We start from the raw sequence: 19,408 nt of genomic DNA, 5'->3' as shown, positions 1-19,408 counted from the left end.
ATTCCGACAAGCATTTGTTTTTTGCGACGGAAAAAGACCAGTACCTTTATAGTTTGGACAGATTATAATATACGTAATTTGCGACGGATTTTGTGACAATAAAATAGATTCTTTACTTAATATGTTTGGGACTTTATTTGCTATAACAAACCTTTGCAATGACATTCATCAATGTGATGCTTTAGGGACGGTCATTTGCTACTGTTGCAAATGTTCAGGCGAAATTTGGGATAATTTTTAATTAAATTTATATTTTTTATAATTTAAAACTGAAATAGAATGCAATTAATTAAAAACGGAATGAATAAATTTAAAAAAATATAAATAATGAAAAAGTAACAAAATTCAATAAAATTTTGTTTTCAAATTGAAAAAAAAAGAATCCGAATCTGATGAGACATCCCTCCTGATGTTCATCGCCCGATGGCCCTCAACGGTGTAGTCGGCTTGCCGAGTTGGGACACCTGTGGAAAAATAAAATTTGTTAGCCTCGCAATTAATAGTATTTTACAGAATATTATGGAATTTTATAGTAATTGAAAATAATTCACATCATTTTATATCATTGTATTTCGTAATATATTCTATATACATTGTACTGTTTATAATATTTTAAATTTTGGAATAATATAATTTCTTGTTTTTTATAAAAGTAATATTAAAATATTTCTTAAAAAGTACATTTATTATAACATCTAAAATCCTAAAAGTTCATAAGTTTAAATGAAATGCATACAAATTCTGTTGTGTTATCTAATTACCCCTAAAATTAAAATCACTAATTCAATGTATAAAGCAATAAATTTTCAAAATTCCCAACATCAAAATTCAAATAATACACAGAATATATTCAATATATACAACAATATATTTTCAAAATTCAAATAATCTCACAAAAATTCACCAATTCAACTTATACAACAATCTATTTTCAAAATTCCCAACGTCAAAATTCAAATAATCCACAAATATATATTCAATATATACCACACTATATTTTTAAAATTCACTAAATCTATACTTGATAATGTTGTCCAAGGTGAACTATATATCTCAACAATGGCACAAAAATAATTGACTTAGTAAAAACGAAAACAAACAAAAGTCAATAAATATACAAAAAGATAATAAAATCAACAAACTTACAAATTTTGCCATGAAAGTATATATTCATTTCATAAAAAATTTTGAAAAAAAGGCAATTATTATAAACCATGTAATAATTACTATATTGGTACCTAATAAATAATTATTACTAATTATATTTTTAGAAAAAAATTCAAAGCTTTGTAAAATATTTATAACTTTTATAACTATTTTTTTTTTTTTTATTTTTGTTTTGACAAAAGAAGCGCAACTAACGTGTAGTGTTAAGAAATGTAGATAATAGGAATGAATTCTTGAGCAAAAGAATTAGAAAAATCAAATCCAATGTAACAACACAAGCATAAAATAGCGTTTTGTATACAATAGTATGAAGGTTAAAGAAAATATAAATAATATATAGAGAATAACAAGTTTATAATATACCCAGCAGAATAATTGATAGTAAATTATAGTTAGCATATTTACAAAACCTTACAATATAAATTGTGATACTATGGCTATATAGTATTAGATTAATTTGTTATTAGTAGATCAAATATATAATATAGAGAATGATGTTAAAAAATTAAAGATAAAAACAACAAACATAAAATTATGCAAATGAAAAAACAATCAATTCTTATTAAATCAATTTTACTTATAAAAAATTCAAAACAAGAGATCTTATACCTTTCTATTAACTAAGTTTGTGATACGATTTGGATAATCTTTTACAGATCACTATTTTTACTACAGCACTAATTGATTTGCTATAAAATCATGCATAATAACTAGCTCATGGATGAACTTTTTGTTTGATAATAACTTTTTATCTACACGTGCATTGCACGTGATAATTGCTAATATTTCTTGGTGACATAAGTTAGAAATGAAATTCCAAGAATATATTAATATTCCTTCTAAACTCATGAGTTGATGGATATTTGCAGGCTCCGAATTTTCAAAATTGGCATAACTCACTGCATCATGAATCTGAGAAATTGTCTCCAAATGCAGAGTCTGACGGAGTGATTTTTAGTTGGTGACTTACTCATATATTAGCTTATTTATAGATGAACCATAGAAAGACAGAAACAAACAAAATTGATATTAGCACAAATATATTTACACCTTAGTAGAAGTATTCAAACAGCACTTCAGTTCCCAATCACCTACTTAATGTTACTCCTACCTGAGTAAGTAATGTCAATCTATGGGGACTGGTGCAACTATACAAGCAGGTTAGCAATAAATTAAAACCAAGGGTGCCACGTTGGATCCATCATGCATAAGTTTCTGGGAGTAAGAGCAGCCTCGACCAACTCAGCAACGCCCCTCTGTACTGATTGTGGTGGATCCACACCATTTTCTTCCTATATTCCAATCACATTATTCAGTAACAAAACCATAGCCAGCCCCCAATGAAGCAAAATTTTAAGTGGGCATCACATATACATATAGAAACATGTGTGTGTTTGTGTGTAGGTGGTTAGCAAAATAATCAGGAAACCTAGAAAGTACTGATGCTTCTGATTCACAAGTCAAAACATAAAGAATCATCATTCAATTGCCTCTTATACGCAGTAGATCTATTCAGTAATTGAGGTAAATCCGTAAATGCATTTGAATATTGGTATAAGAATATAATGACCACACTGTAAAACATACCTCTTCAGATATGTATTGTGGGGCTATCCCATTGATCCGGCCTATGACATGCTCGACATTTGTAGTAACTTTCTGTTTGAGGTCCACATTATTCAAACTACCGCTTCCCACAGGTGCAAGTGGCATTCCAAGAGGTCTTCTCCAAGACCAAGATATCAACTCATCACGGAAGAACATTGCCAAATGATGCCACAAATGCTGACTTTGCTGTAACAGTGAATTTTCAAACATTAAATATCAACCTAATAAGCTGAACTTAACCAAAAAAAAAAAAAACATTAATAAGTTGGAGATGATGGCATATACACGAGCCTAGACTTACTTTGGGTGAAACCACAGCCTGTGCAGCAGCACACATCGCAGACACAATAAGGCCTTCAACACCAAAATGGGAGAAAAATGCCTGCAGATTCCTTGTCAATCGGAAAGGCACTGGTTCATTGAACTCAATCATTCCATTAGCGTCATATGCTGGATGAAAATCTGTCTGAAAAATTTTTCCTGTGTTCTTGGCAAACAGAATCTTGTTTGGGGACCTTCCTCCAATATGTAGCATGAAGGACATAAAGCTTGAAAGAGCCAACTGGACTGCAAATTGTTTCTTGAATGCCCACGTATGATTTCCATTTAACAAAGTTTTGTACATGTACTGTGAGAAAATGCTCTCTGTCACGATACTTTTTGTAATATCATTGTACGCTTGCAGACGAAGGTCTACCACAGCTTCTGGTGATATCTGGCCACATATGGCTTGGTTCAGTTGCTCCTTGAAATAAGTAATCGGTAAGTCTGCCTCCCGGTCATTCCTAGCACAATGGTTTTCATATACCTCAAGGAAGGTGCTGTACATCAGATCATCTTCAACCATGCGGACCTAAATGAGGCAAATAAGAGTCATTTCAGCCAAAGATTGATTATACACAGGCAAGGCTCTAAGAAGCTTTTTACTAATGTAATATGTAGCTACATCGATTGCCAGATTTTTTCAGCAAGAAAATTTTGGTGAATGAGGTTACTAAACTTTTATCTCTAAGTCAAATTATCAAACAGTAAAAGCAAAACAACATATAGTATCTTAGCACCAACTTTATTACCTGCGACCACACCGGAATAATGATTGGCGTGTGAATGCAAATATGGCGACGCCTGGATTCCTTGTGCTTATCGAACATTCGGTTCATTACACGGAAGAGTTGCAAGATTCTTTCATCACTTCTAGCATTGGGGGTTAAAGATGTCTGAACTATAAAGTGGCGCTGAGAGCCATCAGACCCAATCAGAGTCAAACGCCGGAAACTGCTACCATGCCTTCTAACAATAGGAATGTCAGCTCCCACTCTGTCCAACTTCACTGTATGATCAGGTGCGACTTCCTGAGATCAAACCAGATTGATTTCAGTTCAAGGAACGGAATGGACCTGGGGATTCTTAAGGAATGACATTTCAACAATAAATTATACTAAACACAGGTTTGGAATAGATTTGCGAGTGCCAATTAAATGCCCATCCCACATACCAATTGCACGTAAACCAAAAAACCAGGACCAATAAAACACGATTGCAATCAAATTTATTTTGTTCACAGAGAACTTATAATTTGATATTGGAAAGTCGATCTGAAAATTATATCATAAAATTTCAACTTCAGATGAGGAGGCACCTGATCCGCAAAATACTGTCCAGGAACTTCAACATCAACAACATGGAAGTCTCGCAATACCCTGCTTTCATCCTCCAACTTCAGAACAGCTGGAAAGCGGTCTTCAACATTGCTCTGGAGAATATTCTTCCAGTGCTTCAATCGTTCAGTTAGATCAGCAAGGGTAGCTGGAAACGTTGCAGTACTTTCTGGATCAAGGTCACGCTCAAAATCCTGCTTGTATTCTCTCACGAATTCAACATGCTTGTTCACAGCATCTGCTGAAAAGCAAGCTCTGCAAACACCAGAAAGCTCTTTTTTGAGAGACTGGGGAACTTCTGCTGTAGTTGCAGTTGGGTACTTGTAACAGCGATGAAGCAGGGCATTAACTACAGCCAGCAGTCTCTCCTCGGGCAATGTAACAAACCTTGAGCCAATTTCCGTGAGTAGAATCTGTACAGAAATGATAGACCACAATGTTAAAAATCAATCCCTTCTCAAGCAAAGGTCAGCAGCTTATGATCTATTAATTAAAAAAATGATAAATAAAGCACCCCGATTCCTGCTCTAGCATTATCAATGAGTTACCAAGCAAATGTAAACAAGTATATTATATTTGCTTACTAAACTGAAGAATAAGTAATAGATAGCATATGCTATAAATGCCCAAGCAAATTGCCTAACCCAGAAAGACTAAATAAGCTACCTCAAGTTCACTGGCCAGATTGGTGTGTTTGCTTCTAAGAGTCTCCATTATGTCTTTTGCAGCATCAAAAGCACTGGCAGCAGAGGCAACCAATCCCATGGCATTGTTTCGCCTCAATACATTCTGGCCTCCTTCATTACTGGATGAAGTTTGATGCAATGATTGGTCATTCCCAGAAGGCATACTATTTTCAGCAGCACCTTGTCTTTCAGTCTCCTGAACCTGCGAGCTACTTCCATCATGCGACCCAAGCCCTCCAGCAGATTGAGCTCCCTGATGAAGTTGATTCTCCGAGACAATCGTGCCCCCACCCTGAACAGCCACTCTTGTGCTTCCATCAGGCAAGCCCATAGACCCAGCTGCACCAACCCCAGAGACATTTTGCTGCATTCTTTGCTGAGCCATTGCCATCCTACCGTATTCAGACTTATTAGCAACATCACGGCGTTCAAGCAGATACGTACGAAGCCAGTAATACAGTGCCTGGAATTTGGAAGAGGATGGTATCAACACTAAGATAAACATGTAAAGATGGATTCAAGGCCTGTTCTAAGTGATTTCTACCTGAGGATATACAGTTGCAACTTTAAGTAAAACAAGTTTGCAATGAGGAGCTTCAGTCCTTTGTAGAGATAGCAATAACTGGGGAATCCAAGATAGCCAAACCCATTGAGGTACTTGCTCCATGTACTTATCAAATGCCCTCCCCACAGGCTCACTGGGAGTATCAAAACTGAGAAGATATAGAACACGGGCTAGGTGGCTTCTTGAATTTGGAATCCCAAATTTGATGCCCTGAAGAAAGCAGCTCACTGCATATTCTAACCAGACCTCTTCGTGGGTTTCCCTGTAAGCCTGTGATAGGAAGAGCACAATAAGAACTTAAGTCACTGGGAACAGATATATTGATGACCAAGCACGAATGTCAGTACCATGTCACAATAATTTCCCCAACTAATCCATCCTTTTGGCAAGTTCTTGAAGAGGGTGATAGCATTTGAATATGCAAGATTGGCACCTTCACAGTCGCTAAGCTTCAACAGGAAATCACCTTTAAGGCGAAAAATTTCAGCCTTGTGTTTGACAGGAAAATATTCCAGATTAGTACTATTAATCAAATTAAGACCACTGGTTAGCTCTCCCTTCATCTCCAGGTACGCTTTTGCTTGTTCCCTTATCTTAACAAAAGCCTCCTGCAGAAATTAATCAACAATGAAGTGAAAAGTAAGACAAATGAAGTACTGATATTAAACCCACCTTTGCCACCATCCATCCACTCATCCAAAAGAAATAAAAAGAAGAAACTCGGAAAAGGTACGTGTGGAGTAGGATTGGTAACACTGGTGGGAGAACATAAAATATAACATAAAAGCATCAGTGGACTGCACCTGAACTTCCATCGTGGAGTGACCATACATCTTTTCTAGTATAGAAACACAAACATCATACAACCCATGCTTACGAGCAATGTGGGCAAGCTTATTGACATTCCATGCCTTGTCACGGAAACCAAGATGATGGAGCTGTGAGTTCGTATTACCGAAATCCTTAAATGCATCTATAACTGCATTGTACATCTCATTCCTCCATTGAAGTAAATCATACCAAACAGACATATTATCCCATTCATTTGGTGTTCTTAATCGCCATGTCTCAAGGATATCCTTGAGATCTGCATATAAGCCACCATGAACACCAACAACAGAACTGCCAGAAAGTTTGTTCCCATTTGCTATATCAACTATAATTCTAGCTGATTCTTGGACTTCAACAAGTTGCTGGAACTGCTGCAAAAGAGGTATTCTGGCATGAATGGACATTTCAGGCAATTGCCACCACTGTTCCAAAGCAAGATCAACACCTTTTCCAACTATGTTTTCAGCCTCCGGTACCCCATTAGTGTTCTTTTCATGAAGGGCAAAGTAAGCCTGAATAATACGAAGCTTTGGAGTTTCTTCTAGTTGAGCCTTAGGAATAACTTGATCTTTTAGATATGCCCAATCTGGCTGTTTCCAAAGACTATCAAATAGTATCTCATAATTCTCAACCAGTTTCCCAAAATCAGAAAGAGCATCCCATTGACTAAGTTGAGTAGCAGCATGGAGCCACTGTTCTTCCCAAAGGCACATCTCAGCTTTTGGTACAGTATTGTTGTAAGTGCCTTGGGTTGCCTTCACCATGGCCTGGTAGAAAAGGCTTTGTGCTCTTTGCCAATACCCATGCTGAACAAGTGAAAGGCCAGCCCTAGTTTCTGCAGTAATTGACCGTTTCATCCACAAACCACACCTCATATCTTCCTCATTCAGCAAACGATAAAGCTCAGCCAGAGACTCAGAACACTTTGTGTCATTCAAGAACAGCATAACATGACTTTCAAGCAGTCCTAGAGCAATGTGCCATGCGTTGTAAGTCTTACCTATGTATTTGATTAGTTCACTGGGCATCCGTGGTTGTGGGTGACTTAACTGAAGCCCTTCAAGAAGAGCTTGGACAACATTTGGCCGATGTGCTTGCTGTTTCTTATGATAATCTTTAGATAAGAGAGCTATCATTGGCTTAGCTAGTGCCACCTGCTCTTCCTTATGCAAGGTCACCCAAACAATTGGAAACACCAAAACCCATAAATGATATGCAACATTTGCATCTGTATGAGCCAGCTCTCTCAATGGAATAATAAGGTCCGCAACCTACAGTATAAGATAGATTGAAAGCAATTAGTCACCCATACTTTGGAAGGAAGAATGAAAATCAATAGTAATATACACTGACATCCTATTTTGCATTCAAACCAGGGAAAACAAAATTAATGCCAAAACATTAGTGTTAGACACAGAAACATAAAAAGCCAAAACTAAATGTTATGGCAGCATAATGCCACATAACATTACGGATAGCAACATGACCTTTATAAGCGAAGTGTACCATCTCCAGATTCATAATTTCATGTGAACAGGACTCTTTTTAATCACTGAGAATAAAGTACTAAGCCAGCCTTAGTTACAGGGAAATAAGTAACATAAGGAACAGCACCTGAAGTTTGCTCATCTCATTAAGAAAATGAGCATGCTTCAAAACGAGGCTATCTAGTGTGAGAGGAACCTCATCTGAGCCTTCAGGAATATCAGTTGCCATGGGCTGCACACCAGAAGAATCAGGAGCTGCACCTGATACCAAAACAGGTGGAATCTTTGCAGAGTTTGGAGCTAGCGTAATAGGTTTGTCCTCGACTAATATAGCCAAAAGGAGATCAAGTCCTTGCTTAAGCCAGAAGACATCACTCAAAGCCTCCCAATCCTGAATTTGGATAATGTACTGCAGCCTTGTAAACAATGTTTTCCCAAGGGATTCATGATAAAGGGCAAAGAATTTCATCCGCACTTCAGGATCCTTTGCCCGCAAACCCAGTAAATACTGTCTCTCTACTTTCTGAAACACTTCTTGACGTAGCGAAAGAGGATATCTGCAAGACAACTACATTAACATATTGCATACAGATCAGATGTTTAAATAAATATAGACACCAAGAATTTTAATTACTTATTTGAGTCAGCACAAAGTCCATATAGAAGTTCAAGATACTTCCGGTCCCATTCTTCTGCATTGCTTGCAGAAAAATTCTGCTTATCAACTTGTGAAAGCTTCTGGAGCAAAGAAACAACTTCCTTAGGAGTAAAAAGGGTACTAGATGCAACAGGTGTTCCAGGTTTACCAAAATCATCTTCAACCCAACCCTTTATTAAATCTAAAATGCAGAGAAGCACAGATGGATCAGTGCCCTTCTCAGACAGCAAGGAGTTCAGAATTTGAGTAACAGATCTTTTGCAATCAGGTACAATCATGACTCTTTCACTGATAAGTTTCAAAACAGACTTAAGGTTCCCAGTCACAACTCCAACATCAGCACCTTGACGAGAGGAAGTGACTGCAGAATCTGGGTCTGATCTCTGACCCTGGAAGAGAAAATACGAAGCCGTGTTCAGAAAAGTATGATACTTTCAGGAACATCAAAATTGATCACCAGCATTTGCAATTAATGATGCTAAGCAGAAAGAGCATGGCTGTGCTCAAATTTAGCTATGAGTCCATACATGTTGGCTAGGCAAGCTTTGAAAAATCGGTTGCAATGTACATACTTCAAAGTGATAAATGGAATATTCCAGGATAAACAAAATTTCAATTTTGATTATACTAAATTGACAGAAATCTATAAAAAATTAACACAACCATGCATCTCTTGAACTAAATATACATATACATATATGTGTGTGTAGATGCAACAAATTCCATAAAATGGTGCAATTGAAGTGTGTCCTGATACAGATGAAAATAAATATTGTTTGCTCAGACGTATCCCCTAGATCTTAAATAAAAAGAACTTCACTTAATTCAATTACACACAATATTGATAAAATCTATCAGTTAGACCCATATCAAGTTTCTAGGAGGACCAAACTCACTGTCGCTAATCCCTTTCCCACCTCTCTTCTTATACTATCGGTAGTACTTTCAACTCATTTCCCAAACTTATTGTTCCTCTTCACTTTTTAGAATGTAAGAAAATAAGATTCCGGTTTTTAAAATACAATTATATTTTTTTAACTGAATCTTGGAACTTAAACTATATATGCAGTTAAAATATTCTATTATTTTTCATGATTAATTAGTAATTATCAGCATCATTTAACAAACAAGAATTCCGGGAATTCTGAAAATTTCATAGAATTCTGGAAAATTTCAATGAACATCCTGTAGAAATAAATGGATAGTTGACTATCGAAAGCTTCAGATGTTCCAAATACCTGAAATTCCGAGATTTCTATAGAAATTTAAAACAATGGAGCAAAATATCAGCTCAAAAGCAACAGAACAAAGCATGCTATGTATGTGTGCTTATGGGAAAAGAAACGTACTTGTCTTGTATAAGTACCATTAGACAACCCCATATCCCGTGCAAGGCGCTGAAGGACACGGACCAAATTGATAGGGTCGACAAGGTTTTTGTGCACCTCTGCCAAGGATTTAATGACATAAAGCACAAAGCTAATCATGCTAGCTGAATTATCTTCTCCTGAGGTCTGAGGGGCAGCAACCACTGCAAGGTGCTTCTGAACAAGCTCCTCTACTTTTTGATACAACATCTTCACATCTTGTGGCGTGCTCACTGCTTCAGGAGAGAATGCAGCAGAAACCATCTTCAACAGGGAGCACAAAGAATTTCCAGCATCAAGCATTTTGAACTTGAAGCATGGTTCCAGAATCTGTCAAAGATTTATGAATAATTAATAGTGATATTGGAGCATTGGCCTTTTATGAAGCCGCACCACAAATCATAATTCTACAAAGACATACTTGGGAGATCTGGTTGATATTATTTCTCACAAACAAATGGGGTTGCTTTTCCAGAACCTTGTTCATCACATCTAAACCCTGGGATAGCGCGGTAGATGGATCCTTTGATTGGGATGATGGAGTACTGCTGAGCAGCTTCTCCAAATAATTGAATTTGACATTAGCATTCGGCCACACTTCCAAAGCTTGAGATAGAAGCTCTAAAGCTTGCTTGTACATAAGACTTGCTTCCGTATCTTTAGGTTCTATTACTAGGGCTACCTACATAATAAAACCAAAGCAAAGTTACAATGCCGATTTACATCAACTAATTGTGAAAGTTATCTCATGACATATGGCTGATTATGGAACAAACACGGAGACCGGGTATAACAGAAAATAATAAACATAAAGAATTAACAAAACAATAAATAGACAATACCACATCCTTTAGATAAAGTGATATAATAGAATAAAGAGTAGGACTGAGTTAGAATCATAGAAACTCTTGTTTAGGACCAAGTTTACACAAGCGTATCTGAAGTAGAGATTCAAGGAAAATCAATAAGGAACACCAGATGTACTGCTCAGTTTCATCACACACATATCTCCTTATGAATTCACTGCTCATTGTCCTGCTTTGCGCTGGAATGAGCACCATATATCTTCTTTAGTAATAAGAAAACTCCTCTCATTAAGCAATTATCCATCAATGATATAGCTAAGTGGAAACAAATTTTGGGAGTCTCAGAAAGCACATACCACATTCTAGTTAACTATGTCAGTCACCAAATGTCGCAACCAATTCAGGAAAGGGAGAGTGCATTGCAAAATAATCAAGGAAACCAGCTAAAAATCCACCTCTATGATGCAGTATATAACTTGTAAAAGCTGATAACTACAAAGGGAGTCGCATTCCAATAATAAAAGTGCTCTGATTTAGAGAAAGAGAAAGTAATGAATAAACTTATTAATTGTTTACATGAATATAGATGCTGATATTAAATTGTGTGTGTGAGGATGGGTGTGCTTGTCTATATGCACACTATACTTACATACAAATAATGTCAAGTGTGATAGAACCTTACTCTTATAAGAAAATTGATAATCATCTCTTCCATTGCAGCATTAGGCTTGAATTCTTCATCAGGTTGCCCAGCAGATCCGGGTGTTTCAATGTTGGGAATTGAAGAGGCACCTCCAGGTGACATGACACACAGAGATTGCAGACCAGGCTCAACCTTTATTCTCTTCGTTGAATCTTCAGAAAATGTAGATCCATCAACAGAAAGCTTAGGATCCCCTCCAGCAGAGGTAAGATGCAGCCCGTCGGTACTCTGACTGGTGCCATCGTTATTAGTCCCTTTCTTCAGGTCACTTTGTCTTTGTTTTTCCCAATTGACAACCAGTCCAGCAAGTTCAATAGCAAGGCGCCTATTTTCTGCTGTAGTATTGTATGGTAGCCCAAGGCGACTGAGAGAATTTACCATCTGAGGGACAAATTGTGCCCTACAGCTGTAGAAAAGATCCGAGTGGCGGACAATGAGCTGGAATATGTGAATAAGATTGGGAATTGAGTGACCTTCCTCAACTAAAATTTTCTTAGTGTAACGTATCCATATAGGCATACGTGAGTCACCAAGTGGCAATCTTCGTGGAAGTGCTGGCATGAGGATGTCAAGGGCTTGTTTGACCAACATTTTATTCTCAGGCTGGCAAGTCCTCAGAAGAGCAACAAACACCTAAAGCAGCTCCAGGTTGTTAAGAAGATAGCAAATTGATAGAAGTAACAATCACAAGAGAACAAAAGAGTTACAAAATAAAATGAATGCATCACACCATAGGTTAACGCAATTTCTCAACAAACACATTCCATATCAGTAGCATAGTAAGTGATTGCATGCATCAACCCAAACAGCCTCAGTTTTTCCAAGTGATAAGAACAAAAGGTGACATTGATTTAAAGAAAAAAAAAACAATAAGCAATTAAATCAGCAAAACACAGTGTAAAGACTGGCAACTGAAGCCAACTCAAGTATTTTCACATAAAGTTTTTGATGGGATGAAGTTGTATGTTCTTTTTTCCTTTCTACTTTGTGAAACACTCTATAGACTTTTAAGTGGCCAAGCACAAAGGAGACATGCATCCAGGTCTTTGTATAGCCGTTATTGATGGTACCGACTCCTCCAGTTTCTCTCTAGATTATCAAAGTTCTCAGGTCTGGTTTTTAAGCACAGTACACTCCCTAGTACATAAGAATAGCCATAAGGACACTCTATTTCGTCAGACATTATGCCTTTATGGCAAAAGTACTAATTATCAGCATGAGAAAAGTTAATCTCCATCTCCCAAGATAATTTCCACAGTTAAACCGAATCCAACTGTTACATCTAACAGAATGATTAATCTGGCTCACAAATCAAGTCAATTTATATCCATTCTCTCCACAGTGTTTAACTAAGATTTTAAAGGATGTGATGTTCGCACAAACAAATGTAAATTATCTTCATTTGTATCCCTCATTTTTAACCCATCTTGTATTTTTCTCTCTGAGCCATCTCAAATACTTCCACCCATTTTAACATGGACATCTTTTTCCCCTGCAAAGACAGTAATCTAGGACAACTGAAACATATGATATTAGTTTCAAAGTTGAACCTAGTCTCTGTGCATTTTTAACTTTCAAATTCTTATACAAACACACAAGAGCATATCGACACACTTCAAATACATCCTCGACTAGAAGCCCCATGATCTGATTTTCTAAACACCCAACTATATGATCAAAAAGAGTCCATTTGTAGACACCAGGAGCGAGAAATTATAAAGAATGCTAAAAAATTAACCTGAAGTATAATTTTCTCTGGAGCTTGATACGCCTCCAAAAAGTGGCAAACATTGACAAATGCCCACTGCTTGCTAGCACTATCTTCGCGCTTGAGATGATTCCAGCCAAATTTGATAAGTTCCTTTCGATGATGAACAAGGTCATTCTGCAGATACTTGAGAAGAAGAGTGGCAAGCTGTAGAAGCTCAATCCTCAGGGGCTCATCATAATCCGCAGATATCTAGGAAAATACAAGTGAAAGTTATACCCAAACCATAATACTCTGAGGCCATCATTATATTTCTGATTATAATAACATAATGCAACTGAAGCATTGTTTTGTTCCATAATTGTTATATTAAATGGAAAAATTTTAACTTAACGTGTAAGAGTTATATCAAGACATCTCAATGCAATATCATAAAATTTCAAATGAGAGAAATTCCTTGCACCCTGGTCTTTGTATACCAACTCTTCTATGACAAGCATTGACCTCTAAGTCCATCCCAGTACACCACCTTCCCTTCCGCTGATTTCAACTTGAATTTCAAAAATTATTTTTATTCCATACAAGAAAAATAAAAAATTGAAACTGCAATCACAAGGAAACTAGTACTAAGATTAACAAGAAACAACACCCATTCAAAGAAAAGTTTGAAACTGAAAATAGAATCCATAAAGTCCAACTAATCAAATAGACTATCTACCTCTTCTGGGGGATCAAGCAGTTTGTCAACGATCGTCTTAATTGTAGCCGCATCAATGACTTCCCATGTTTGGCCATTTTGAAAAGCATGAGCTAACATCGGAAGAATGAGCATTTGCATTACGATTACCATATGATCATGGCTCAATTGCTTTAGCTGGAAAAGGTTCAGAAAATGAAGTAGCAGTGTTTTCTTCAAGTTGGGCGGATAGCCCTCAGCAACCTATATCATGAATAATAATTGATGTCTTAAAAGCAACCATGAAACAGAAATAATAGATGATTGATTCTTCATATAGAAGTGAAGATAATGTAACACATTCATATACCTCAACAATATAGAACTCCTTTAAGAAAGTAAAGTCTATGCGAGTCCGATACAGGAAAATTGCGAGGATATCAAATAATACATTGACCTCCATTTTGTCATGACGCAAGTAGTTCAGGAAACATTTGACAAGCCACTTGCTTTCTTTTACCTGCAAATGTTTATCACAATTTTCATCGTAAATAAGCCAACACACTAAAGCTCGTAGAGGTAAATCAATTGCCAACCCTCATAATAATTAACAGAGAAATGCGGATAAATAATAAAATTATACCGACTTTTTTACGGATTATATATTTAATTATTTATCTTTCTTAATATATTTATTCTCTTATTTTCAATTAAAATATGACCAACCTACTAAAAATTAATATAAGATTATTTAATTAAAATAAACCTTGTTTTACATATGATCTTGCATCCCATTCAAGATTTCATAATATTGACGCTGTAATGTTTTGTAATTCTACTAATACACACACACATGCATACATGCATTGTTATTAATATTTAGTTGCATATATCTACTTTGACCTTTACAATATTTGGAAAATTACACTATCTCCATTCCAAAAAGGATGTCAAGACAGACTTCTCCTATTAAACAAGAAAAGCCAAGATGTTTACTTTCACCTTTACAATATATGGAAAATTACACTATCTTCATTCCACAAAGGATGTCAAGACTGACTTCCCCTATTAAACAAGAAAAGCCAGGATGTTTATGTTCTCTGCCAAATTACCCTTTTATAGGACTTTATTTATAACTGGGTATTTCTATAAGTAATTACTTAATCTTAAAAGGGCGTATTGTTGGCAATAAAACCATTTTTTTTTTATTTGGTAAAAAATAAGACAAGTATACCCAAACGAAGAAAGTGCTTTACAGGAAGGAGGGACCAATAACAACTAGAATATAAACACAAAAAATTGGACGAAAGTAAAGTACAAGATATTAATAAACTTTAATTTTAATATTATTTTAAGTCATTTCCCAATGTATATATGAATATGTATATCAGTAACACATACACACAATGTATACATGCATCCATATAATATGTACATAGTCATATCCAACCATATCATGTCACACCTTATATTTTCAAAAATGAACATATCCAGTTGTCATTATGATAATGTATCCATCCTAGATTCCATACTCATACATCACAAGATTGCATCAGAGAACCAAAATTTCCAAAGTGCTACTGTTATTACTCCATCTCAAGTGCTTTTGTTGCTTCTCATGGTGAGTCTTGGTTGTTGGAATCTAGTGCCACCAACTCATGACTGCTGGTACCAAGTTTTGTTCCACTTTTCTATATGTCCAGTCCTTTATTTTATATACATCTCGCCCATAGCACTCATTCCCATATCTGTGGCTCAAGTAAAGTTAATTGCACTAAACATCTTACACTTAATAATGTTCTTTTTTGCTCCTGTCTTTCCAGTTTCATCATGTCTATTATCAACTTACTAAGTCCTACAATTTGTTAGGTAACTTTCATTCCTTCATACAGTGTGTTCAGGATTTGCAGACAAGAGGATGACTGGTGGCAGGAATGAGCTACGCGGTTTATACTATTAGGATACACCGATTACACCTGTAGAAGGTCATGCCCTTAGCAATCTATCTCCCCTTTACAATGGCAAGTGTCATCTTGGACATGCTTCTTTAGCTACGTCAAAACAACTTTTACCATTTGACTTTGAGGCTTCTATTTCTAAAGTTATAATGTGAGACTTGTGATTTACGAAAGCATCATCTTGCTTCCTTTCCTTCTAGAGTAGAAAGAACCATAGTTCTTCGCCTTTTGATCTCGCCCACTCTAATGTGTGGGATCCTAGTCTTGTTGAGTTGTTGGTGGATTTAGATATTTTATTACAATTGCTGATGATTGTTCTCACATGACTTGGATTTATTTACTTAAACATAGGTCTCAAGTTCCTCAGAAATCACTTCTTTTTATAAGTAAATAAAAACCCAACTTTCAACTCTCATTCAAGTTCTTCAAACTCATAATGAGAGAGTTTGACCAAAAAGATGACTCAACATTTTGTCACTTAAACTAAACTTCATGTTCCTTACACAATGCGTAAACATAGCGACCTTCAAGATGTTGCCCATACAATTATGGTTCACAAAAAATTAGTTCAATTTTTCTGGGGGATGTTCTCCCTACTTGTTTCTTATAAATCATATGACCTCTGGTATCCTGCATAGAGATATGCCTCTAACTGCCTCTTCCCTGATCAACCTCTCTTTCCTGTCACTCCTTGGGATCTTGGTTGTGTGTGTTTTGTGCGTCCTTTCACCCCTAGTTCTAATAGATGGTCTCCTTCGTCAATCAAGTATATTTTTCTAAGGTATGCTTGTATGCAAAAAGGTAACCGTAGGGTTTCAAGCAAACTTGTGTTGTCAACTATGTTGAGACACTCTCTCCTGTTTTCGTCTCAATTTTCTTTCGTGCCTTGTTCTCCTTAGCTATTAATCAAGATTGACCTATGTATCGTGGGGATGTGAAGAATCCCTTCTTCTATGGTGATTTAAGTGAGGCTATTTTTATGGTGCAACCTCACAGGTATGTTCCACAGGGGGGGAATCAGCACATGGTGTACGAATTGAAGAAGGCTAATTATGGCTTAAAACAGAGTCCTTGAGCTTGGTTTGATAAGTTCAATCGGGTAATAGAGCTTAGATTCCAAAAATGTCAGCAAACCTATCTATATTTGTGCAACAAGCACCATCCTACATGGTGATTCTGGAGTTTATTGACGCGAGAAGACTAAGGCATATCTTCAGGACAACTTTGTCGCCAGAAAGATGGTATGTCCTAGATATTTCTTTGGCATTGAGATTGCTCATAACAAGCAATGGATCTCTCTTGTGCCAAGCTCTTGATTTACTTCAAGAAAGCGGCCTACTTACTTAGCATTATAACCGTTGATACTCGTATGGATTTCAACTCTAAACATTGGGACGAACTGATGATTATTTAAAAGAGAAGGCAGAATACAAATGACTGATTCGGAAGTTGACATGTTTCACTGTAACAAGACATGATATTCCCTTTATTGCAGGAATAGTCGGTCAATTTTATGAATAAACTGCAATCTATTCATTGGAAGCTGCCCTTAGATATTGAAGTACATCAAGGCTACTCCTGGTAAAAGGTTTGTTGTTCAGAGAAGATAGAGGCTCATTCAGATGTTGACTATGTTGGCTCTAGAAGTGCCACAAGGCATAAGGTCTACTTCGGATGTTGCACCTTTGTTGGGAGAAATCTGATAACTTGGCATAGCAAAAAGCAAACTGTTGTTGCTCAACCCTGTAGAAGCAGAATACAAGGCCACAGCTCATACTGCTAGTGAGACAATCTAGCTAAAGAATTTACTCAGTGCATTGGGCCTTGCATACAATGTTAGAAATAGAAGCTTATTTGAATATCTGTTACATACATTTCCCTTTTTCAGGATAGTTATGTTCGATAGGTAAACAATCATGTTATTACCATATCTCAGTTCCTCGTGCCCATCTCTATATATTTGAGAATCGGCTTCTGCTATAAAATGCACTCTACCAGCTACTATTTACAAAGATAGTCATGCAGAAATATATATGTTTACCTCTCTCCTACCCTCTTAGGCAGAGACTTTTGATGCGGAAAGCACACGAATCCTGGGCCATCTAAATTCACCAAAACACGGCATAAAACCTATGACTAGACTATGAATCTATTGACATTTTCCCACAAATTCTGAAAATTGAACATCATTAAACCATAAAAATACCCTTTTCCGTGAATCACATAAATCATGCAAATTATCTGACCTTTTTTTCCCTATTTTAAGGCACGCTAAAGATGAAATTTGAAGGGGGGGAACCCCTAAACACCCCCTTTAGCGGTCAAAATTCTCATGTTGCCCCAATCATATATGTTATACTTCATTACTTCGTCAACTTAAACTTACTTCTATAAACCAAAAGTCGGTCAAGCATTAGAAATAGCAAACTTTTATTATTGACACATAATAGCAACGGAAAAAGCCTCAACTCAAAAGAAAACTTATTTGTACTAATCTATTCTCTTCCCACAATAGTTTATCAAAGGCTATCTTCAAGTAAACAATTAAGATCCAAATCTTCTTAATTTCATCATTCCACATAATTTTATATCAAAATTCCCCTCCATCACTTAGTGGTCTTTGAGGAATGTGCCCACATATCGTAAGTAGTGATGCCTTGCATTGAACAAGAACAAAACACTTTCTGAGAATAAGCACACCAGCCTCAACTAAATTCATATTAGATCTGAGTGACCTCAATTTACAATTTTCTAAGGTATACAGTAAAGAACAAAGAGTCCCCTAAACTAATCTGCATCCCTTTCTTTGACGGTTAGGCCCATTAGGAATATCATTAGACTTGTGCAAAGACACTTAAAGATTGTGTGTAACAATAGTGGTTCCACTCACATAGTAGAGCGAAATGGAAGGGGCAAGAAAGGGGATCTGATAAAAAGTTAGAAGAATGCAACAACCAAAGCCTAAAAGATTAACAGACAGAAAGAAGATATACAAGATACTGACAAGGTTAAGTTTATTCAGAAAGAATGAAAACATGCTTTTCAAGATATAAAAAATTCCATAATATGTTATTAGAAAGCCGACTTACTTGCATGAGGTTCAGTTCCTGCTCATTTTGTAATCGGGATATCCTAGCTGGGGACTTCCATAATAAAACCAACGTATCAAAGACAACACGGTTACTTTGCAACCAGCCAGGCATCAATTTCACAAGAGTTTTAACAAGAGCAAGACCCTGAAAGTAAGCATCTGATGTTGCACCAGAGGTGGTTAGCAATTGAACAGAATCTTCAGATTTAGGTGTAACAAGACTTTCATCACCCATTAGAGAACTAGAAGGATTGGAAGATCCCTGAGTTGCCTCAGTTTTTTGAGAAAATTCAGGGAATGCATTAGCTATTATCTTTTCTGGTGACTTTGCAAGTTCTTCTCTCAAAGGTTGGCCAGCATCTGATCGTATTATATACATGAACCTGTACAATCAGAATTGAACCCAATTAAGACAAAAAAACTTTCTTCCAAACCTTAA

The 19,408-nt window shown here is 36.3% G+C and overlaps 1 protein-coding gene across 4 annotated transcripts in view; it reads right to left on the bottom strand.

Annotated features, from left to right (window-relative positions):
• The window catches only part of LOC105178152 (transcription-associated protein 1), a 29,310-nt gene continuing 12,074 nt past the window's right edge, over positions 2,173–19,408 (bottom strand). For all 4 annotated transcript variants that reach the window (XM_011101535.2, XM_011101537.2, XM_011101536.2 and 1 more), the window contains exons 18-35: positions 18,968–19,352; positions 14,291–14,440; positions 13,963–14,184; positions 13,275–13,496; positions 11,516–12,169; positions 10,449–10,709; positions 10,010–10,357; positions 8,637–9,049; positions 8,130–8,559; positions 6,488–7,786; positions 6,032–6,292; positions 5,664–5,954; positions 5,100–5,582; positions 4,415–4,846; positions 3,849–4,127; positions 3,077–3,628; positions 2,755–2,961; positions 2,173–2,459 (exon numbers count right to left, since the gene is read on the bottom strand). In XM_011101535.2, the coding sequence (XP_011099837.1) occupies positions 2,340–2,459; positions 2,755–2,961; positions 3,077–3,628; positions 3,849–4,127; positions 4,415–4,846; positions 5,100–5,582; positions 5,664–5,954; positions 6,032–6,292; positions 6,488–7,786; positions 8,130–8,559; positions 8,637–9,049; positions 10,010–10,357; positions 10,449–10,709; positions 11,516–12,169; positions 13,275–13,496; positions 13,963–14,184; positions 14,291–14,440; positions 18,968–19,352 (7,009 nt within the window). In that variant the 3' untranslated portion in view covers positions 2,173–2,339. The remainder of the gene's footprint in view (positions 2,460–2,754; positions 2,962–3,076; positions 3,629–3,848; positions 4,128–4,414; positions 4,847–5,099; positions 5,583–5,663; positions 5,955–6,031; positions 6,293–6,487; positions 7,787–8,129; positions 8,560–8,636; positions 9,050–10,009; positions 10,358–10,448; positions 10,710–11,515; positions 12,170–13,274; positions 13,497–13,962; positions 14,185–14,290; positions 14,441–18,967; positions 19,353–19,408) is intronic.

The sequence above is a fragment of the Sesamum indicum genome, linkage group LG15 (assembly GCF_000512975.1).
Source record: "Sesamum indicum cultivar Zhongzhi No. 13 linkage group LG15, S_indicum_v1.0, whole genome shotgun sequence".
Lineage (NCBI taxonomy): Eukaryota > Viridiplantae > Streptophyta > Magnoliopsida > Lamiales > Pedaliaceae > Sesamum > Sesamum indicum.
This window is presented reverse-complemented; position numbering and strand designations above follow the sequence as displayed.